Here is a 23,625-nt window from a genome sequence, read left to right as displayed (position 1 = left end):
ATATGAGGGGTTCCTTCTAGTGCTTGTCCAACCAAAATACTTTTCCATGATAAGAATAGGATACAGCTCCAAAGCCCACATGTGGAGCAACACTGGCATATGGGACAGAGTCTTACATGGAAGCCAGAATGTTCTGGAATAAGTGGATCTCCTCTAAAGAGCAGGGTCACTTGGGGAATCTTAAGACGTTTTGCTGTTAATTTAATTGGCACCTCCATCGCCTCCACAAGCTATTAGATGCCATTGCAGGCAGATTTTGAAGGACATGTGGTGGGGGAATTAGAAGAATGGAGCACCTGGTGGGAATTGCAGGGCATTGCAAGGGTAAGGAGGGTCCGCATTTTTTTTTAAAGGTTCAAGTTAGGGGCATGTTAGAAAGTCAAGGACAGCCAAGAATTATCATGCACCATGTATACTCTGCATTACAACACCAAATCAAAATTATGCACCAATAAAAGACAAAATTGTCCAGCCTGAATAAACTAAATTAAGCAAGTTTGCTTATGTTTTGCATAATTTTTTTTTCTTATATTGGGCTGTATTTGTTATATTTCATACAAGGTAGAACTATAGACTATTTCATTTTAGAAATGTTGCTTCTAATCAACTGCTTTATGCAATCTCTCCTTGTTTGACGAGTTTCTTGCTGTGTGCAACGTGCCCCATTATCAACTTTATACATTGTGATTAGATCCAGCTTTATATTTGAAATATGTCCCAAATCTTAGTGATTTTAATGTATTGTCTTTTACTAACAAAGAATTATGGTGCTTGGTGTTGTTTGTTTGAGTTTGTTTTTGTTATGAGGAAGGACAAAGGCTATTCAGAGTGCTGAGCTTTCTTTCGCTGACTGTTAAAATAAGTCCTGTTTTGTGTCCAAGCTGACCTTTCTGAGATTTCACCAGGCCTATGTTCTCTGGGGCATATTTTCACAGCTGTAAAGATTGGAAACTTGTGATTTCAGGATTTTCTTAGAAATATTTCCCAGGATTTTCTGGGAAATATTTGGCTCGATTCTAGATATGATAGAATCTGGCAATGAGAGTGCAAAAGGAAACAAGAACACGTTTTAAAGAAGCCAAAGAGTTATAGGAAAACTGGGCATGAAAGGACACATGGGAAAGGATTTGGTGAGCAGGTGTTCAAATGTTAATGCCAAAGGGAAATGAGGAAACTGGAATGCATTGTACTGAAAGGACATGAAGGAAATAAGAGAAACCTGGTAGAGCAGTGGTTGGGTGTAAACTCTATGGACAGAACAGGGAGGCGGGCACTGGAGGTAGTGTGGCTCTGTATGTCAAGGGAAGACATAGAATCTAATATACTAAAAATAAAACTTATATGGGTATAAATACCAGAATTGCACTATTGCCCCACAGACACTAAAACTCTGACAATGATAATGAGATGGAGGAACCTTCTCTAGATCCAACCCATTTATTTCCGTATTACGGACTGGGAATGCAGATTGAGAGTGCAACTTCCTCAGGGTCACCCAGTTTCTGTTTGATACCTACCTTGTCATGGTGTGTCACTTTTAAGACAGGGAAAGGAATAGCTGGATAATGAATTTCTTCACTTCTGCAGGCTGAGGTGACCCGAGCCACCTGTCAATCACTCAATTGCACTCCCAGTTATTCCTTTGTATCCATGGCTTGAGTTGAAGTTGGGCTGTGAAGGACAAAAAAACCCAAACTTCTTTTGCAGGTGCAGTTTGAACCCCTCTCTCTGTTTTGCTTTCCTGGCTTAAAGGCAAGCCAGGGGAGTGATGGACATTTCAGAAGTACAGGTTGAGCTTGCTTTTGATGCTTCTTCTAGCTGCAGCTTGAAGTTTCCTGTGCCCGATATTACCGGTATATATGTCAGGCCAAGGAAAGGGCCTGATTAGGATATACCTCATGCTTGTGCCCAGGGCCACTAACATGGCAACCTGATTTCTGCTGTTCCTGCAGCTTCTCTTCATTGGATTTATAGAGGGGTTTGATGTAAAACCAGTTTAGATTGTATTGTGGAATTATTGTGCAGAGAATGCAAACTGAGTTTCTCAAATTCACATTGTCCCATTGTAAAGAGACCTTAAACTGCATACTCCTGCTCTGACTTTTTGATCATGCAATCACTGGCGCATTTACGCCATTGTAGACTAGTCTAAACTAGTCTAGTCTGATTTAAAACCCCCACCTTTCAGTTCACTCAAGTGGGCAGAGTGTTTTTATCCTTCGTAAGGTCACAGCCGGGTATCCCCTGCAGAAGAACGTTGTGCGATGCCCCGCTGTATCCAAATCAATCTTTCCTGCTGGCTAATTAAGCACCAGTTTTCTTACTTAGCAACTTGGGACTGTGTAATTAACAGCCCGGGTTGCCGTGAATAAGTGAAAGTTAGGCACTATCTTTAGGAGATGGAGGGAACCTTCTGGATACTGGATACTGAAATAGAGTGAAGTTTGATCAGAATGTAGAACTGGACTTTCTGTAGCTCTGAATCTGAATGTAGTGGGGGAAGAAGTGCATGAAGGGTAGCTCCGTCAGGGATTTCTCCTTGTTTCACGCCCTGTGCCCTATCCTGTGTCCTTCATCACTTCATCTCCCTTGAGTTTTCAGAAGACTTTTGGTTCTCCCTGTTCCTTATCCGTTCTGTCTCCCTGGGCTCCAAAGTGCACTAGGGTGGCACAGGGGAGGAGTCCTTGCCTTCACATTGTGCCCCTTGAAATTACTTTCAGGAAATGTTGCTAGACCTTGACAGGTGCAAATAATTGTCCAGGGCTCTTGAAACGCACTCCTGAAAATTTATCTTATTTATTCCCCACTTTGGTTTATGACACTTTATAATACTGCCCTGAGGGGGTTAATGCCCTGCCGTGCTCCTTCTGACATAATTACTTTCCTTTAAACCATGGATGAGGAACTGTTTTACTGTTTAGAGGGTAATCTGCATGCTGGCATGGGGTGGTGCCAGAGCCAAATGTATGGAGGCACTCCTTTCTCCTTTCTTCTTTTTCTGCCACCCTCCCTATTTGCTTCTCCTTGCTGGGGCACCTAGATGTCTTGAAACAATGTTTTCTGACCAGAAGCATTTCTGAGCCCTGGTTTCAATTAAGATCTACATACAGTCCTCTCTTCTTTCTTTTTAAAAGCTTAATTGGAGCTAGAGGTTACCTTCCCCACCTTAAAAAAAAAAAAAGTAGGGATGGGGAATCCCAAGCAGCTTCTGTTTACATTAACTAAGTATATGGTAATTTTAATTTCTAAACTGTGTTTGAATAATCAGAGATGAGAGCAAATGGGGAAAGAGAAATTTCAGAGTAATCTTTAGCTCATTAGCTTAACTATAGCAATAGTAATTCCCTAGCAATAAGAAGCTCATTAAGTCAGATGGCTTGTGATATCAAGATAAAAGTGGTATTTAAGAATGTGACCTCTTGGTCAGGCAGGTAGCTGAGCTCTCTGGTTTTAATACCCCATTTTGCTTAGCCCAGTTGGATTTTACCTTTAATTAGCTGGAGCACTGGTTTTCATATTCTAGTATGTCTGAGAGCTGACATTTCCTTCACTTGGCAATTGGATTGGATGAATTCTGTTGAACATAATTCTTGGGTCTTGGCTCTGTTGGCTTATCCTTCCCTGGGGGGCAAAATAGGTTTGATGGGGAAGCCATTTTTCTCTCTCTTCATGTCACTGCTTCATTTATATTTGAAACAGGCTGAGTTTGTGGAATGCTCTTCCCTTGAAAATGCCAACATGTTCGGTTTGTATCCAATGTTAGTCATGCTCCAAGTAGACCCATTGAAATTAATGGACAAGATTACCTTAGGTTAATTGACTTCAGTGGGCTTACTCTGAGCAGAATTTAACTGGATACAACCCTTTTTCATTTCAGGATCAAGTGAGGTATTTTTCAGTGTATCTGTTCAGTAATTACCTATAGTAGGTAGCCTCATCTGTGATTTTTTTTGCTGTTAGTGTTTATTTGGTTTTTATGATTTATGACTGCATTTATGTAATTTTATGGAATCTGCATCTTTTACCTTGGCCTGGGATCCACTGAGATGAATGAGATGAAGGGTGGGTTAAAATATTCCTAATAAATAAAGAACTAAATTCAATAACACTGTGTGTGCAGGTGAGGGAAGCTCCCCCTCCCCTGTTCTTAGATGTATTTTGTTGCTTGAAGTACCTTTCATCTCACACTGGATTACTTTTTATACCTGAGCTAGGCTCTGAGAAAAGTGCCTGCAGTGATGGAGCATTGAGAGGTGAGGCGAGGGGCGAAGTTCAGCTCTCCTCACCTGCACACATCTTCCTTTTTTTTTTTTTTACAGCTTGAACTTACCATATTTTTCGCTCTATAACACGCACCAGACCATAACACGCACGTAGTTTTTAGAGGAGGAAAACGAGAAAAAAATATTCTAAACGAAATAGTGGATATATGATTTTTGTGGTTCATGCTGTGGCCACAGGCATGTGATCTGACAGTGAGTTTGGAGTAGCCCAATGCAAAAATCCTGAGGATCCATGTGGATCCATGCTTTGTAACCACGGAGGAGGGAAGGAAGGGGAACCATGGATCCTCTGCTCACGACTGCAGCAGATCCCCCCGCCACCCGCAGGCATTCACTCCATAACACGCACAGACATTTCCCCTTACTTTCTAGGAGGAAAAAAGTGAGTGTTATGGTGCAAAAAATACGGTAAACACAAACAGGGCAACTATGGCTGCCATAAAGTTTGGACTTGAGCTGTGAAGGAGCAAAAACACATACCCCCAAACACATTGAAGCTAAAATCTGGGATGGCATCTTCCTGGACACAATTTTCCCATTTTTTATCACGATAACACAACGACCATTTTGGTTGCCATGATCTTGCGCAATTTTGTGGCACTGTTCCCCCCGCAAAAGTGTTTTTTCGGACAAAAATAGTGTCCAAAAATACACGTTTGGGGGCAATGTGCAAGACTTTGACTCCGAAAAAGTGCTTTTTCAGGAGGATATTGTACCACGAAATCGGGACAACCAGAATGGCCACCACTCTCTTGTGATAAAAAATGGGATGTCCTGGTTTTTCTGGGATACTTGCAGTGTATGAAAGTAGATTTTGTAGGACCAATATAAAGCCTCATGAAACTGGAGTTTGAAATTTTGTGGGGAGTCTACATGAGGAAAGTAGGCTTCTGGCAACAGATGACCACCATCTCAACTTGTGGAGGATGACTGGGATATTGACAGAGGGGGCAGAACTAGTGTGGTCACTTCTGCGTCTTCTCCATGCAGAGTTGAATTGTAGAAAAAGAAAAGTCTGAAGAAGACTTCTTCTTACACGTGCTCATATCTAATTTGTACCAAAGAACTTTGATGCCTTGTAATCCAGGATACCGATAATGTGAACATGGAGGTCTTGCTATCTGAACACAATGCGTTCTAAGGAAATTGTCCATTAGGCAAGTGTTAGCATAATGAGTGGACAATTTCCATTGATTCCTATGGGGAAATTTCTATTGCAATCCCGGCCACAAAATTTTGACCCGCAAATGAGAGAAAAATCACAGAATTTTTACCCCCAAATGATGGGAAAAGCTGCATTGTTTTATCCTGTACTTTCCATACATCCCATGATCATATTATAAAGTAGTTGTGTTCTGTGTTATAGATCAAGCACTGCTAGGAGTTTTTTCTTTTTGCTTCACGATGTATTTCTTATCAATAAAAAAATTGCTGTGGTGAAAGCGTTTTTTTTATTCTGAAAGTAAAAAGTTTGAGAACCACGGCTGTAAAGTGTGGCCCCCCTGCAGGCTTGCTTAGAGAACAATCCTTTCGGGCCCTGAAGAGCTACCACAGGGAGGAGTTTCTTCTTATGAGGTGATTTTGAGGGAAAGTGGAAGATTTGAGATAGGAAAGAGTTCGCACAGGAAGAGTGACTAAAAAGCACCCTTCAGAGGAGGCAGTGCAGGAGGGAGCTGCAGCTTTCTGCCCTCACACAGCATTCATCAAACAGCAGCTCTGCTGCCGGGGAGTGAGAGGAAACTGAGGCCTACAGGAGCCTTGTAAACCAGAGCTGTGTAGCAGCAGACAGACTCGGGAGACACTATTGGATGTAAAACTACACATTGTAATTTTATATTGTGAAGTGTCCTGAGATCTTTGGGAATAGGGTGGTATACACATTTTAATACAATGGTACCTCCACTTAAGAACTTAATTCGTTCTGGAGGTCCATTCTTAACCTGAAACTGTTCTTAACCTGAGGTACTACTTTAGCTAATGGGGCCTCCTGCTGCTCCCGCACTGCGATTTATGTTCTCATCCTGAAGCAAAGTTCTTAACCTATTTCTGGTTTAGCGGAGTCTGTAACCTGAAGCGTCTGTAACCTGAAACGTACGTAACCTGAGGTACCACTGTAATAGTAGTAGTAGTAGTACTGTAGTAGTAGTAGTAATAGTAATGGCAGTAATGGTGGTGGATAACAGGTTCATTATTAGACTCGATTTTTAAAAATACATATTAAAATGTTTTTAGACCACTTTTGAGAGCAAAAGCCCTACCTCAAGGCAGCTTACAAAGCAAAATAAGAGTACATAGTTAAGTGCAGTGGTACCTCGGGTTACATACGCTTCAGGTTACAGACTCTGCTAACCCAGAAATATTACCTCGGGTTATAACTTTGCTTCAGGATGAGAACAGAAATCGTGCTCCGGCGGTGCGGCAGCAGCAGCAGGAGGCCCCATTAGCTAAAGTGGTGCTTCAGGTTAAGAACAGTTTCAGGTTAAGAATAGACCTCCAGAATGCATTAAGTACTTAACCTGAGGTACCACTGTAAACCGCTGATAAACTGTAAAACAACTGTCCTTTTAAAAATGTTAAAATCCGACAAGAAGATACGGCTCAGACCATCATTCCAACAAGCACCTCTCAGGGGAAGCTGAGGAAAACAGATGTGTCTTCAGAGCTTTCTTCAGTTCGTTTCTTAAACGAACTTCAAGGAGCTTTAGAACACCGACAAGTGCAGGCAACGTTTAAAGTTATATACAAGTCAGAGGACCTAAAACATGGTGGGAAAGGGCAAAACTAGAGACTACGTCAGAGTTTGAGTCTGAGGTAAGTTCATCTGTCTTTCATTGTGCAAACATTGGTGGAAGGCTGGCATACTGTTTGAGTGAGATGGAAAAAACGCACCAATTCCATTTTTGTGTGCATTTGTGTACATCCTCTGATTCTCATAACAAAGTAAATAGAATAATGTTGTGTGATATAGTGGAGTTTTAATGCTTAGCACAGGAATTACTCACTACTGTAGTTGGTAACCCTATGGTACATTCTGTGTGGTCTATAAACAACTGTACACCCTCCTTCAAATATTTTTAAGCAGTTGAAACGTGTCAATATACGATATATATTTCCTCCTATGCCTTAATCTTTTCTTTTTTGCACAGGTATTGTGGGCCCAGGAGTGTATTTTGTACGAATTTCCTTTTCTTCTCATAAGCTGTCAATGTTAATACCAATTTTTAGGTCTAAATATGGCAGAGCATTTCCATTAATGTGGATATGGACTCCAGCTGTCTGGTGCTTTCTGAGAGGCTGAAAAATAATTCACTGTTGTTTAGCTTTTGTTTTTGCATTGATGTGGGGAGAATTTAAACATATATGGTAGTTCATATTCTTCTTGGAGTATACCTTGATACCTTATAGGTCATGATCTGTATAGGTCCCATGATTTAAAAAATATTTCCACTGAGTCTTTTCTATCTTCAATGTTATTTTTCCATCTGTTTCCTTGCAGATTAGTTATTTAATTTCAAGCAATATCGCTATGGCTGCTTTCACACCATACATTTAAAGTACATGACTTCTGCAAAGAATCCTGGGAGCTGTAGTTTACCTGCACAGAACTGCAATTTCCAGCACCGTTAACAAACTACTGTTCCCATAATTCTGTGGGGGGGGGGGAGTAATGTGCTTTATATGTTATTTAAATGTATGGTATGTACCCAGCTAAAAATGCTGAAGGTGGTATAGTCAAAACCAGTCCCTAATTTTCTCCCTCCGACTTTGGACTTGGAATGGATTTAAAAGTGTGTTCTGAGGTTTCTGTTCGCCTGCCTCTTCTTCCCTCTTGCCTGCTTGAAGTCCTGTTCAGCATCAGTTATTTTTCCTTGGGTGGACATTAAAATAGCCAACAAGTTAAACCCAGATTTGTCAAGCTCTAACTTAAATATCCGCTGTGGTGGTTTTAGTGTTCTCAATTGGCTAGAAGTGCAAGGGAGTATAATTATACCCTGACTTTATAGATTTGTCTCACGGCTCGTTTATTCTAAACCGTTTTGGAGGGTGGCAGCCTTTGCTAAACGCTCTACCTGCCAGCTTTCTTTGACCCCCACCTTGAATGGGAGATTATGGTGTCTCCCTCTGTCGCTTAGTTGTTCACAGCAGTGATGCACTGCTTGTTTGATGTAAAGTGGAAGTTTTTTTTGTTTTTTGAAACAAAGTGCACAGTACAGTCTTACCATGACACTATGGTAATTTGCTACTTCACAGGGGCAAGCCTTGAATGCTATGGAAGGTAAGATTAGTCAGACAGATCTTATCTGTGGTGGGACAAAATCCACTGTCATTGAAATGAATGAAATGTAGCTTGCATTCATGGTGTGCTCAGGAGAATATCCTGAAGAACTGTGACTAATGGTTTAGTGTGGAGGTGCCATTCGGTTTTATACCCCATTCCCCCAAATGTTTTGGGCAGCCCTGTACAATCTCCCCCCTCCACAAATCTCTGTCCTGAACAGCTGATCAGTACTGTGTGAGTTACACACACGCTATTTCTTTTAAAATAAGTGGCCTTGGGACACTTGGGGGGGGGGTTACGGGGTACAATTTGCCTCTGCCCCTGCAAAGTAATATGTACCTGAATGATGCATTTCTTATATTAATGGTGGGGGCAAAAACCCTAAGACCACCATCTGACTAGCATAACAGGTAGCACCAACCATGTCAAAACATATGAAGAAAGTTAAGCCGTGACAACCAAGTTAGATATCATAATACTTGAATTAAGAACATAATTTTAAATGGGTGTTGACAGCAAAAGCATTTTAAGATGCTTTACAACTTTTGATGTTTCAAATAAAAAAAGCAGTTAATGTCTTTTATAACTTAATTCATATTGTCAGGCTTTGATGGCTTGACTGTAAACATTTAAAGTCATTATTATTCTACTCTGTAAATGTAAAACTAGGCACCTGTTGCTCACCTTGCTAGAAGTAAAATCTTAGATCTGTGGTGAGTATTATCCCAGGTTATCCAATACTTTAGTTTGTTAAGAAACATAAAACCTCCAAATGAGCTCTACTTTGAGCAAAGTGTTCAGGTTTTGCAAGGTTTGTTTGATCTAGCTTGCAAAATTTCTGGCTTGTTCTGCAACTTTGTTTTGATTTAGTAAGCTTTCCTCCCATTGTGAATAGCAGGGGATGGGGGATTTATAATTGAAAATGTCACAGGGGCAAAGGGTGAAGGCCTCCCACACCATGGTCCAGATCTCTTCCAACCTACCTCCTTGCACCCCCCTGCCAAGGCCAAATAACTTCATGTCTAGTTTGTCCCATAGCTCTTGGGAAACTTTCCATATGTGTCTGTAATATTACTTCAGCAGTGTTGATGGAAATGAAATGACAAGGGAAGAGCAAAATCAGGAAATTAAATTTAAAGTGGGTGGGAAACCTTGTTAATTGCCATACAGACTTTTTTTTAATGTGTAAGTAATGCGGAGAAAATTGCTTGATTTCTGTTGTAACTTGCTAAGTTGGGCAGTTAGTGTACCCTATGTAGGGGATGTCTTATGACTCTAAAATGTGTCCCAGAACTCTGATTTACTTCGGGAAAACCCTCCACTGTACTGTATTAAAAATGACAGAGGTTAGGGACAGAAACACCTATCTTTTTGGTCAAACTGAAATTGAAAGTGACATAAAATCATTTTTGGCACCTAGTGCAATAAATGTTATGAAGAAGACATGTTCAGGAGAGATTAGGTGCCCCTCTCAAGGAGAGAGGACATGAATTCACTAAACAAGAAGTATTTGTGACTTGGAATTGCTCATTGTACAGGAGATGAAAGAATCTGCTCTCTGGGAAAAAAGAGAAGCCATCTGAGCAAATGGAAAAATTAGAATTGACCTACTTGGCGAGTCAGCAAAAGGTTTGTTAGAGATTGCAAGGAAGGAATGTCTGCTTTGAAATGATAGAGCTGGTGGTGATGGGATGTTCACTGTTATGTCAGGCCACACCAGGCTCAAGCCTTGCTGTTTTACAAGGTTTATTAAGCAGTTAATATTAAAAAAGAAATGGCTGAATCTGTCAGTTTCGGTTTCTTTCAGTTTCTCATTTTTTCCAATCTTACTTTCAGTTCTCCATATTTTCACATGCAGATTTTAAAAATCCCCCACTAATACACACATTTGTATGCAGTTTTGCCTATTGCACACGCACACATTTTTAAAATCCTGTTTCCCTCTAATATAATGCAAATTTGTGTATTATTTTCACTAATATATGCACTTGTGTGCACACTTTACCCTAGTATATGCATTTTTGCATACATTACTGAATGGTGGTATTGAAATTTAGTATATAATAACAACAATAAATAATCTGTCTTCTCTTATTGGTGCATCTTGTACCATCACAGTACACTTTTCAACAATTGGTCAGATGCACCTTTTTACCCAGTTATTTGGTTAAGAGGATATTTTTCCTGTTGCTGCCTTCTGTGCACTGCTGTTCTGGGATGCTATTTTTGTCATTGATTGTTTTGTGGTTTTGTTTCATGGTTTTATTGTAAATTGTACTTGTTTTAATTGTGGCATTTTTGTTACCCACCCTGGAACAATTTGGTAAAGTGTGGGCTATAATTACAAATAATAATAGTTCTTACAGTCACCAGGAAAATTTTCACTTTGTAAGAACACATGCACAGAGAGATGCCAGAATCTGGAAATAAATTATGTTTAAAAACCTATACAGGAAAAAACATGTTTTTTTTCTGGGGTGTGAATGGGCCAAAGTAAATTCTTCACATAACTAGCATCAGAGAACACGGCTACCATTTCTAGCCATTCCGGAGACTGAACAATAGTGAGTCCTAAGCGTAGCATGAGAAACTTGTATTCCAGGACTACTCCATTGTTTCTCAGTGGATAGATCTGCTCTCCATCTACGGGTGGGCCTAACATCCAAGCAGTTTATTTCAACACACCAGTAAAATTCTTCAATTCTTTCCCTGGTTCCCTTGACATCTTTCAGATCTTAATTGCATTACTGCAGTTAACTTCACAGCCCTCACTCATTGCAGTTCCCTAAAAACAAAATTTGCATTAAAAAAACCAACATACCAGGATAACACAAACCAGTATAACAGCAGAGGACAACATCAGGGTTGTCATACAGAGGTCTAACTCCCATCAGCAAAATGGGTATAATAATACTGGGCTACTTTGAATGGCTGGCATAAGCTACATAAGCCACACTCACAGTCACAGCTCCAACTCCTGCAATATGGGTTTAATAATGATGATATGCATTGGCATTAACAGAGTAATTTTTAAAATGGTTATGAACTAAAAAAGATTCAAGACAATGAGTATTTCATATTAGTCTTCTGTTTCTCTAATTGTCTACTTTCCTGAAGGCCAGTCATTGCTAGGACTTCATTCATTAGCTAAAATTACTAAAAGTAGGAACAGCCTAGTTTCTTGCAAAACAGTTTAGAATAGTGGCTGCACATCTTGCTTTTTATGAAGGCTGGAAATCTGGAGGTTATATATGACTTATCAAGGTGGGGGTAGCCATGGGTCTACCCTATTGGTTTTTTTAAAAAAAGGATGGAACTCTGGGGATTTTGACTTCTCTGAAGTGGGTGCTCCTGGGTCCACCCTACATATTAGCCATGGATTTGTTACAATAAAATAGAGAAAGAGAAAGTAAGATGAGATTCTCTGTAAATGCATGCAAAATAGTATTTAAAAAGCATTTAATTTTTGGACACTGCTAAAATAACAGGGCAGCCCAAGAAAGAAGAGATATTGCTTAGAGTATTGATGAGTTTTGATGTCCCCTGCTGCTTCTGTGGTGTCCCCAGCCATCTATAATCTTTCAAAGACTAGTTCACAGATGGAGAAGAGGAAATTAATACTGATGTCTTTGTCTGTTACTCTTTCAGGTATCATTTGGGATTCCTGCCTGGTGGTAAGTGAAGCTTTAAAATTTTGATCAGAAAAGATCAAATAGTGTAGACTAGTGAACCATATGCCAAGACTACAGTAATGACACATGCTAAAGCTAAACCAAAACTTTACGCAACTTTGATTTTAAAAAGTCAAGATTCAGTTTGTTTTTAATTTCAGAAATGTCCAAATGTTGTTTTTGACTTTGTGGGGTACTTCAAAATCATAATCATGACATAATAATTGCTGGTTTCAAATTGACAAATTCAGTACTTTTAAAATAACTTTTTTTTCCTTCCTAAAGCCTTTCACTCTGAAATATTCTGTAATTGTGAATTTAAGAAATGTTAATTTGAGGAAATTTGCATGAGGAATGTTTGCTCCAACTTTCCCCGTTTAATGTATAGCACATCATATTGTGGAGGCAGAGGGTCACTTGAATAGTGTACATCTACACATTCTTCAAAGTTGACTCCTCCACCCACTGGCCTTCATGAATCTGGACGCTTTCTTTTTCTTTCATTGAAAGTTGACATTCTCATGGCACCTTTTGTATGTATATTCATATTGTTGTGAACAGGTTGCTTTCCATTTTTTAAAGTCCTTAAAACAGAATTATTGCCCGTTGTAGAAAAACAGGTTCATTACTGGAAAACATTTTGCTGAATTTCTGTAGGAAAACCAATTGATTAAGGGCTTTTTGTTTTACTTGCTTTTTCTCATTAATCATTTTTAGCATCATGTTTTCAGTGTTCAGCCATGAGAGTAGTAGCTTAAAAAAGAAGAAGAAGAAGCCTGGGGTTCTTGCAACACTTTAGAGGTTGCACAAAACTTTCACATTTCCCACTCTTCTGTATTTGAGGAAACCAAATGGATTTGGATTGATGCAGGCCCCACCTGCATAGTTTCAGATGGTCATGAGTGCTTCAGCATAATTCTTTGCCTGAGGAATCTGTAGAAGGAAAGGATATTGTGGTCACATAGTAACAGGGTCCACCAGCTGTGTAAGTTGATCTGGGTAACTGCTACTGGATTATTCACTAGCATCCAAAGAGAGGGTGCTAACCACATTATGTAGACTAGAGCCTGGACAGAGTGCTTTGATGGGCCAATGATGTTTTCAGTTTTTCATGAGGATGGCTATTTTTGTGCAACGTAGATGTCTGTAGCCCAAAGAGCAACAGTTTTGCCATGACAAAAAGAAATATAGAGATGGTGCAAAGATGCATACACCCTTTTACAGATGTGCATACTTCCACATAGGAAATATATGGAGTAATGCTTGAGGTTTGTTTGTATGTTTGTTTGTTTGTCTTGAGTAAGACAAAGGATGACTGAAAGGGTATTGGGTTGATTTTATTCCTCCCCTAATGATCAGGGCTTCTCTGATCTGACCAAAAGACCAATAAGCAAGACAGCTGTCTTAAGCTCTGAGATGTAAAAAAGACTGTAGCTAGTGAACCAGTTAGAACTGGGAATAGGTACTCTTAGCACTGAAGCCGCCTGATTTCAAGTGGCAATATGGTTTCTGGAGCCCAAGCAACAAAGCTGTTATTTCAGTGGGACTGCAACTCTGCCTAGAACAGGATACCCCACAAAATTCCAGACATGGAACTGTCCCTGCCCATAGCGCCTCCATCTTGTCTGGAATTGGTTTCAATTTATTGGCCCACATCCAGCCTATCACTTTCAGACTGGGTTGCCTCTCCTGATTCAGATGGTACAGAGAGATATTGGGTGTGACCAACATATTAATAACACTTTGCTCCAAATCCACTGATGGCAGCACCCAACAGCTTCAAATAGATGTTAAATAGAATGGGAGACAGGATAAACCCTGCAGAACCCTTCTGGTGAATTCCCATGGAGACGTCTTCTATTGCTCCTCTCTGAAATCACCCCATTCATAGGAACAAAAACACTGCAAGATGTCTGTTTGCAGCCCGCAATCCATGTAGGCATTCCAGGAGGATGCCATGGTCAGTGGCATCAAAAGCCACTTAGAAGTCAAAGCATCAGCACTCCGACATCCCACACCTGACAAAGATCAAATCAAGACAACTAAGGCAGTTTTTCCTGCCAAAACCCAGTCTTAATTGTATTGGAATGGGTCTAGACAATCTCCTTCCTCCAAGTATGCCTGAAGTTGCATCATCACTGCCTTCTTGATTTCTTTGCAAAAAAAGGGGATATTGGCGATTGGGCAAAGGTTGTCTAACACTTTCTGGTCCAGGCTGGTCCTCTTAAGAAAGTGGTATACCACTGCTGATACCACTGATCACCAGCATTTATTGTAGCAGCATTAATCCTCCTGCAGTGAGGTATTTATCACTCCCTGGACCCACCCACTCAATCCCCTTTGGAAGCTTTTATTAGCAGATAAGGGCAAGGGTCGAGAAGGCATGTGGTAGACTGAATTCCTTCCAATAGCTTTCTCACATGTTCAAGTCATACTAATTGAAACTGATCCAGTAAAAAATGAGCAGGTGGTGTGCTGGACACTTACATAGGACTACTGCTAATTTTGGACAGATTCAAGTGATTTTATCCTCAAAGTGCTTCACTAATCTGCCACAGCAGGCCTCTGATGGTACCATCATCTCCTCCATCTGGGTAGAAACCCTTTGCCAAATGGAAAAGCTCTGTTGGATCGGTACTAGAGGATGTACTGGTGGCAGAGAAGTAGGTCCTCTTCACCACCATCATGGTCACATGGTAGGCCCAACAATGTGCTTGTACCTGTGTTCGGTGAGATATGTCTCAGGATGGTACACCACTTGTGATTCAGCCATCATCCTTCTTGCTTTATCACCTGTAGCTCCCTGGAATAATAAGGAAATTTCAAGGCTCCACAACTTTGAAGAGGGCACCTGGGGGTATTTGTGTAGAGGTCCCTTCCCTTTCTGTCTCTCTCCATTCCATAGTGAGACCAGGGTCTCAACAGGAGCTCTGATCATGTCAGAGCCTTCAAGAATTTCTTTGATTTTATAAGTCTCTGAACATCTTTCTGGGTCCTGGACCCCTGATGCCACAAATCCAAATCTTGCCAAAAAATGATCCATCTATGACAATGGGTTCACCAAACCCTAATACCGAGAGATCCCTGCCTAACTCTCTTGCAAAAACCAGATTCAGGGTATGTCCTGTGACAAGGGTTGGATCATGATGGATGTGGTGGTGGTCCCCCTGACCATGCAGAATGGATTTTTGTACACATTTGCACATGTTGATAGTAATTATCTGAACAGCAGTGCTTTATAAACCCCCACTAAGGTAGAGAAGGGGTTTATAGAGAAGATAGAACAGTCAGCAAAATAATCCATATTAGCTTAATTCCTTTCATTGTCTTAAGAAATAAAATTCCAGCATGATAGCCACTCACCCCCCCTCCATTTACTGTCATGGAGTAGAGGGGGGCAGAGCTCTACTTCCAACACATGCTCGTTGCTGGCAACACAGAAATGTCAGAAATGCAGTGGTGCCTAGAATTCCCACTAGGATGGTGTTATCACATTTTAATATGAGTCTCGGTGCTTCTAATTGCTTTCAAATCATTGTTTTCCTGCATTTCCTTGATGAACCGGGCATCTGGCGTCATTGGAGAGACGGTAAAGCAGACAGCTGTGTTCGGAATTAAAAAAAACCCCTGATTGGAACACATAAAAGGCATAAAAATTAGATTTTTCTTCCTCCAAGAAATGTTTACATCTATATTTTTTTAAAAAATAAACTTTCACTATTTGTGTTCATTTGTTAAGCAGTCATAGGTCTGTATTAGGGCTCTTCACATCAGCTCGTATTTGTGTGTAATGCATTTGGATTGTATTTAACATATCTATTTTAATATGCTGAATTTATTGTTGAGCTGCCTGCTTTGACAGGTCTGATCTAATAGGGAATGCAAACCATAGCCATTAGAATGGCTTCTAAGCTTGCTTTCTATTTTCAAGGCTAAGGTGTGTGTTTATGTATCTAATAGAATGGTTCTCAATAATGTTAAGTGTGCTTAGGCCCTATTGAAATATATATGAAAAGTTAGTCACAACTAACTTGATTCCATCAGCTTCAATGAGACCTAAGGTTGGACAACTTAGCCTGGATCCAAATGGAGAAAGAAAGAATTCTGTGTATAGATAGAGATAGCTGTGTGTAATGTATATTCCAAGAATATTGTGCCCCATAGGCTTCTGCTTTCCACATTTCCTTTCTTGTTGATAGTCTCCATCTCAACAGTACTTCCTTCGAGCTTTAACTTGTGCTTCTGGAAATCTGTGGTTAGCAGTTGTCCAGAATCATTTTTCCTACTAGCTTTCCAAGAAGAAGAAGAAGAAGAAGAAGAAGAAGAAGAAGAAGAAGAAGAAGGGTCTTCAAGACAGGTGTTCCACCAGGCCTTTGGCCAAGGCACAGTCTGACCCCGTCCTTTGGTAATCCTCATAGAACTCTAGCCCAATGGTTGCCATTAATTTGATTCTGAATTGATTTTAGAAGAAGAAGAAGAAGAAGAAGAAGAAGAAGAAGAAGAAGAAGAAGAAGAGTTTGGATTTGATATCCCGCCTTTCACTCCCCTTCAGGAGTCTCAAAGCGGCTAACATTCTCCTTTCCCTTCCTCCCCCACAACAAACACTCTGTGAGGTGAGTGGGGCTGAGAGACTTCAGAGAAGTGTGACTGGCCCAAGGTCACCCAGCAGCTGCATGTGGAGGAGCGGAGACGCGAACCCGGTTCCCCAGATTACAAGACTACCGCTCTTAACCACTGCACCACACTGGCTCTAAAATGAAATACATTTTAGAATGTATTTCAATTAATTGATTGTGATTTTATGTAAACTGTGTTACTTTTACTGTTGTTAGCCGCTCTGAGCCCTGCTTCGGCTGGGGAGGGCGGGATATAAATAAAAATTTATTATTTTTATTATTAAGAAGAAAAAAGAAGGGGGATCAATTAAGAAATAGGACATACAGTATAAAATAACACTTCTGGCTGTTCTTATATAGCATACTTCATGTATTCAGAGTTCTTCACATATGTTATCTCAATGATCATTGTCAGGATTATATACTTATTAAAATAGAGAGCTGGGGCTGGGAGAAAGATAGCTTTCCTTTAGGCTACAATCCTATAGTACAGTGCAAACTTTCTGAGGAGTAAGTGCTGTTGAACACAGTGAGGCTTTCTTCTGAAGAGATATGTATAGGATTGCACTGTAAAGATGCCTAGGTAAGGTGTGTTTGTGGCATAAGTGAGGCTTATAGTAGGGACTTCTCAGTTCACACTCCTGGTCGCTCTGTTACAATGGTGCAGGGAGGAAGAATAAGGGTGTTTGACATTCCTGGTAGGGATGTTGGTTGTCATCTGACAGGAGTCCATAATGTCTGATCCACACTTAATTGAAGTTACTTGGGGGAGGGGGAGAATTGCTTCCCCTAGCAGCTCAATCATGTACAAGTGTGTGTATAAGGAGAAAGAGAGAAAATTGGTTTCCGGACCAGAAAGTAGGGAAATGTACTGCACTAAGTGTGGAGCTGCCCTTTTAAGCCATGCTACAGCCACACAGTGGTAACTTATTCTTGTGCTTTAGTGCAACGAGTGACAGAAGGTAGATTGGGATCCGTTTAGTGCTCAAAGTGCCACCCCACTTTTCAGGTGGATATTAAATTTGGCCTAACCATCCCCTCTTAATTTTTCCTCTCACTTTGGGCATTGGATCTCTGGATGCTTTGCAACTAACAGGGGCAACAACTAGAGATTCTATCCCCCTTACATCTTATTTAATTGGGTGGGAGATGTGAAGTGAATTTTCCTGTAAAATAACTAGGAGCTCAGTTTTGGTGCTGCACATAAATTCCTGGGCTGAGGCACCCTCCTGTTAATTTTTGTGCATATCTGTTCCCTCTGTTCCCCACCATTCTTTTGTACCTGACCTCAGTTTGTAGATCCCATAACCCTGAAGTCTGTTTGCCCCTGCTTTATACAGAACTTGAAGAGATTTGGATGTGGGGCAGAAGGATAAGGTTTCTTGTACTGGATTTTAAAGCTAGGAATCTTTTTTTTTTAATCAAGCCCTACACCTACTGATTGAATTGCTATAGAGGTGAAGGTGCTGTATCTGTTAGCTTTTCTATATATACACACCCAAATACTTTACTTCTGCTATAACTGTTTTGCTCTTGGTATTCTTGTCCATGTAGTTATGACAAGGATAAGTGGCAAATCGTTAAAGCAGCAACCAAGAATGCAAGATTTTGCTGTTAGAAGTGAATTAGTCCTCTTTGAAGCCAAAGAGGAGTGTTCTTGAATTAATGGAGTGTGCCTAGATTTTTTGGCTAAGTTCTGTTTACTCAAATGTCCTTGCTCTCTTGATGTGCTAAGGGGTTCTTGCATAAGTTGTAAGCAAAAATCAGAAACTCTGGCCTGCCTTGGATTTATGATGTGACTTAAGCTGCCAGGGGTAAAGCACCAGATTGTCAATATTTATGCCTCATTGTTAAAATATATATTCTGCTGAGTGCTTGGGGTTCCTCTTGCTGTTGAAGTGCAGGTAACAGAACTTGGATCTCTCTCTTTAGAATTAATTGTGATGTTATAGAGGGGCTTAATTCCAGCCAGGATTCAGACTCAAATTTGCTTTTAGAATAGAAAGAATGAAGATGCATGCTTCTGAGCAAGCGCAAAGTGCTTTTTCTCCCAGGAAATAACTGCAGCTTGCCTTCTATACCTGGGTTTAATGAATAGGGCTTCCTGGAACAAGAATGTGATTTTAGGGAACAAAAGCTTGAACCCCAGCAACTCAGTCATAGGGTTGAAAGGAGTCTTGTAGGCCATCTACTCCAACTCCCTGCTCGATGCAGTAAAACCAGAGCTAAAGCATCCCCTACAGATGGTTTTCCAGACACTGCTTGAGGGAACCCATGCTAGGTAACTGGTTCCAATGCTGAATTGCTTTTAGTGTCAATGATTTTTGCCTAATGCTCAAACTGAAATATGCCTTCCGGTATATTAATCCTATTATATCTAGTCCTACCCTCTGAAGGACCAGAAAAGAAGTCTTTGCCCTTATCTCTGTGACAACCCCTTGGGTTTTTTAAGGGTGCTAAGATGTCTCTGGGGACACGGGTAGCGCTGTGGGTTAAACCACAGAGCCTAGGACTTGCCGATCAGAAGGTTGGCAGTTCGAATCCCTGCGACGGGGTGAGCTCCTGTTGCTCGGTCCCTGCTCCTGCCAACCTAGCAGTTCGAAAGCACGTCAAAGTGCAAGTAGATAAATAGGTACCGCTCCGGCGGGAAGGTAAACGGTGTTTCCGTGAACTGCCCTGGTTCGCCAGAAGCGGCTTAGTCATGCTGGCCACATGACCCGGAAGCTGTACGCCGGCTCCCTCGGCCAATAAAGCGAGATGAGCACCGCAACCCCAGAGTCGGTCACGACTGGACCTAATGGTCAGGGGTCCCTTTACCTTTACCTTAAGATGTCCCTACTCACTCTTCTATGCTTCAGACTAAATGTACTGAGTTCCGTCAACTTTCCCCCTGTCCTAGGGCTTATATTTCCCCTTTGTTCCGCTTTCCTGACTGCACCTGGAATACTGTGTACAGTTATAGTCACCACACTTCATAAAGGATATTGTAGAGCTGGAAAAGCTTCTTCTTTGGGGCCAAGTGCTTAGACACAGCAATCTACCCTGATGCCATTAAGAAAGCCCTGCTGATGTGGTTAGCACAGTAGCCTGAGATGAGAAGAGGAGCAGAGTTTCCAGTAAGGCAGAGAGAAAGTGAGACAGAGAAGTCCTTGGGGAAATGTCTGGGATTCATTCTGCTAAACACGTTTGTTGAGCAAAGGGAGGACCAAATACTTACTAACCTTGTTCATCAAAACAAGGAATTTCCTTGGCAGTGTTTTACCAGTTGCTGGAAACCTTAGGAGGGGAATGTGCTGTTACATTCTGGTCCTGCTTCTCATAGACAACTGGTTGGCCATTGTGAGAACAGTATGCTGGCCATTGGCCTGGACCAGCAGGCTCTTCTTAAATCCAACATCATCTCTGTGTTGAACAATTTGTAACCTACAAATTCCATGCAGGTGAGTAAGGAGGGTCAGATTGCTCTTCCACCAGCTCACTTGCTTTCTATGCAAGCTGCAAAGGGAGGAATGTTTCTTACCTGCAAAGAGGCTAGAAGCCTACATTTCTACACTAGCTATGAAGTATGGCCAACATGCAAATACACAGTGCAAGCCTGTTAATAGGTGAGTGTAAAAACATGCAGTTTAATAACTTCTGTGAGAAGGAAATAGAGCAGGCTCTTACAGGGCTGTACACTGAATTTAACACCATAGTCTAGATTAGAGTTTCTCAACCTTTTTCTGACTGCGGCCCTCTTCCAACCTTGTTTCCTTCCTGTGCCCCCCCCCCCCCGTCCTACCAGTAGAAAGGTAGCTGTTTAAATGTTTTGTTTGTAAATAGAACAGCACCCCACACAGTAACACTGCTGCAGCCCTAGTGGACCCCTAGTCTCATGCCGTGGCCCCCCATTTATGTTATTTTCACCTGTGGATCCCCTTGGAATATCTTGGGAGCCCATAGGGGGCCATATGGCCCCTGGTTGAGAAACACTGCTCTAGATGAGTTCTAACACTTATTTAAACCTTGGTTGTTTTTTTATTTACTACTGACCTTCATTAAGACCACAATATATTTCCTGCTGAATCATGCAATTTCCATCATGCATTCTGGTCCTATTTTGCAGTCAGCTAAATGTTTTTGACCGGTGCTCATAAGGCATGAAGGTGATGACCTGCCTCTGTTTGTCTGCAAGCTACTGGGCATATTTCACTAAAGTTTGGTGGTGTCTGCCCAAAGAGATTATAATCTCTACTAGATTGAGGTAACAGGGATAGAAGGAGAGGCTGATGATTTATTTACTGTTACTTTTTATTGATTAATTTTTTCAGTACTTTTAGTTGAGCAGCAGTTATAAAAGTATATTGAATTAAAGAATGAGTAAAAGCAGCCTAAATACACAAATACATGCATGACCGTTCCTGGTTGTCATTGGCCTGATATATACAACAAACTATTTTTTTTTACTTAGTGAGACTGTGTCTGATCCTGGAGAAGAGCTTATTGCCGTTTTGGTTCTCCCTGCACTGTTAACTGCACTGAACTAAGCCAAGGTTTAGCATAATGTGCCATCAGAACCAGGCCTCAATTTAAGATTTCTTCTTGCTAATCGTGAGTTGTAACTGAGGCTTGTTCTTAAATCGTACAAAGTTGAACCATGACATTAATTTATGGTTCTAGGTCCGAGTGTTAATAAAACCCTCAGTTTCAATTGTTTAAAATGCATTTTCAGCTTTTAGCTAGTTTGCCTCTCCTGATTCCTTGGGTCCCCTCCCCTCTTTCTCAAGAGGAGGTTGAGGATATTGGTCAGCTTCACAAAGAACATGGAATTACCTGGGATCAGAGTAAAGATGCTAAATGTGTAGTAGAATGGGGAGTTAGGGAAGAGGTAAAAAAATTAAGGCTTTCTTATGAGTTTTATGGCTCTGGTCATTTAATGAAATGCTAGAATTGTAGGACTGAGCTTTAAGGAACCTTTGGGATGTGAGAGCCTTCTGAACTGAGGCACATCCTCTCTGTGAATCTCTGGGAGCCAAGCATCTGCAGCAAAGAATGGGGGTGGTACAACTGCTTTCTGTTTGAAGAAATCTCAAGGGATACTTAAATGAGCACATGTCCCCACCGTTATTTTATGCTCATGATGAACCACAGAGAGGTAAAGAAATGGCACCTCTGGGAATTGTGTACATGATATATTGTCTCCATGTAATGTCACCTGAGCCATGGATTAGCACAATGAGAGTGTCTAGGGATTTCTAAAGCCATCAGGCTGGTGCTGAGCTTTAAGCAGACACTGCTCAAATTCTACTAAAAGTTTCCTTTTTCACCATGAGGGCTAGAAACTTTCATGTACTTCTGGTAAAATGCAGGCTATGCCAGCTTGCTTCCTAACAGGAGGAAATAATCTGAATGTTGATAAGTGAGGAAGAACTGTGGTTATAGTTTCTAATAAAAGCGCCTTCACTTGAGAGCTACAGTTTAGCACACAGGGAGCCAGGAATACATAAACAGGCATCTTCCTTGATCTGGGTTATACCCCCATGATTTTGCTGTTACGGTTTTGCTCTGCTGGACTTCCAAAAAGGATTGCAGAGAGTGTGCCACCTTCCTCAGAACATGTAGGACCTGGCTGAGAGAGACTTTCCTGTCCATTAGAGCCACACCAGTGTAATCAAATCATAACATCCAAATTGTGAATTGATTTGGAACAGTAGTAAATAAGTGGTGATTCCTGTCTTAGTTCTGATCAGTTGAGTTTACCTCTTGCCTGACCACCATTTTCTTGCAGTAATACAGAATTTGCTTTTTTTTTTTTAAAAAAAAAGAAATTTCAACCAACTTGCCCTATTTGTAGCTTCACAAAATAATAAATATTAAATGCAAGGCTGGTGTGTGTGAGCATCGGGCACCTTTTGAGGCCTGTGCCCCAGTAGGGGCCCTGTTGCCAGTCTGTGGCGCCTTCTGGTCCTGCTACCACCGTTACTTTCTGTTGCTGTTCATCATCTTCTTTGAGTGGATGAGTAGGAAAAGAAGAGAGAAAGGGCAGTGATAGTCTTTGCATACTTTGTCTCTCTGGAACATGACCCAGAGGTAAACGAATGGACAGTGGCAAGAAGGAGGAGATGGATGTTCTTGGCATGGGCCGCACTACGAGCATCTTGCTCTTGCCCCTCCCTCCAAGACTCTGTAACCTGCACCGCTTAAAAGTTCATACCTTTTCACAAATTGCCCCAAATGACATTGCCAGTTCATCACCTCACAGGATTTGCTTGATGATTATGTCCCCATATGAATAAAGTGACACTACACCTGCCTCATTTCAAAGATTGCCCAATACACACCTGCAGCTATTTTGGAAAGGCTGCTCCCCACCAGCTATGCTGGTCTGTTACAACAAAAACAACACATCCCTGTGGTACCTTTTAAATTTGGGATGGGGAACCAGTGGCCCTCCAGATGTTGGACTTCAACACATCAGACCTACCCAACATGGTTAGGGATTATAGAAGTGTAATCAGGTGGCATCTGGAGGGCCATGGGTTACCCCTCGCTGCTTAAAAGACTAACAAGTTGTAGCATGAGTTTCCACAAACCAGAGTTTTAATTTGTCAGGGGCAAAAGTAAGGCAGCATTGCAGCAACAAGGGCTAATGTAGGGAAAACGTGCCTTGTGGAAGAAGCACGTCCACTGACAAGTGACAGAAGGCAAGAATGGAAAATGCAAACCTACTTTGCAAATGTGTCCTGGATTTAAAATGAGTGTCCAGTGCATATTAAATAGCATTGTAATAGTACACA

At 41.1% G+C, this 23,625-nt stretch overlaps 1 protein-coding gene across 9 annotated transcripts in view; it reads left to right on the top strand.

Moving 5' to 3' along the window:
* The window catches only part of SKAP1 (src kinase associated phosphoprotein 1), a 344,210-nt gene that overhangs the window by 34,999 nt on the left and 285,586 nt on the right, over window positions 1-23,625 (top strand). For 8 of the 9 annotated variants that reach the window (XM_083709712.1, XM_083709717.1, XM_083709713.1 and 5 more), the window contains one exon: window positions 12,211-12,236. In XM_083709712.1, coding sequence (XP_083565838.1) covers window positions 12,211-12,236 — 26 coding nt within the window. Of the gene's footprint in view, window positions 1-5,774; window positions 5,859-12,210; window positions 12,237-23,625 lie in introns of those variants that run through there. The other variant, XM_083709711.1, reaches the window with a different exon arrangement.

This window comes from Podarcis gaigeae (genome assembly GCF_964106915.1).
Source record: "Podarcis gaigeae genome assembly, chromosome: 13".
In the NCBI taxonomy this organism is placed as follows: domain Eukaryota; kingdom Metazoa; phylum Chordata; class Lepidosauria; order Squamata; family Lacertidae; genus Podarcis; species Podarcis gaigeae.
This window is presented reverse-complemented; position numbering and strand designations above follow the sequence as displayed.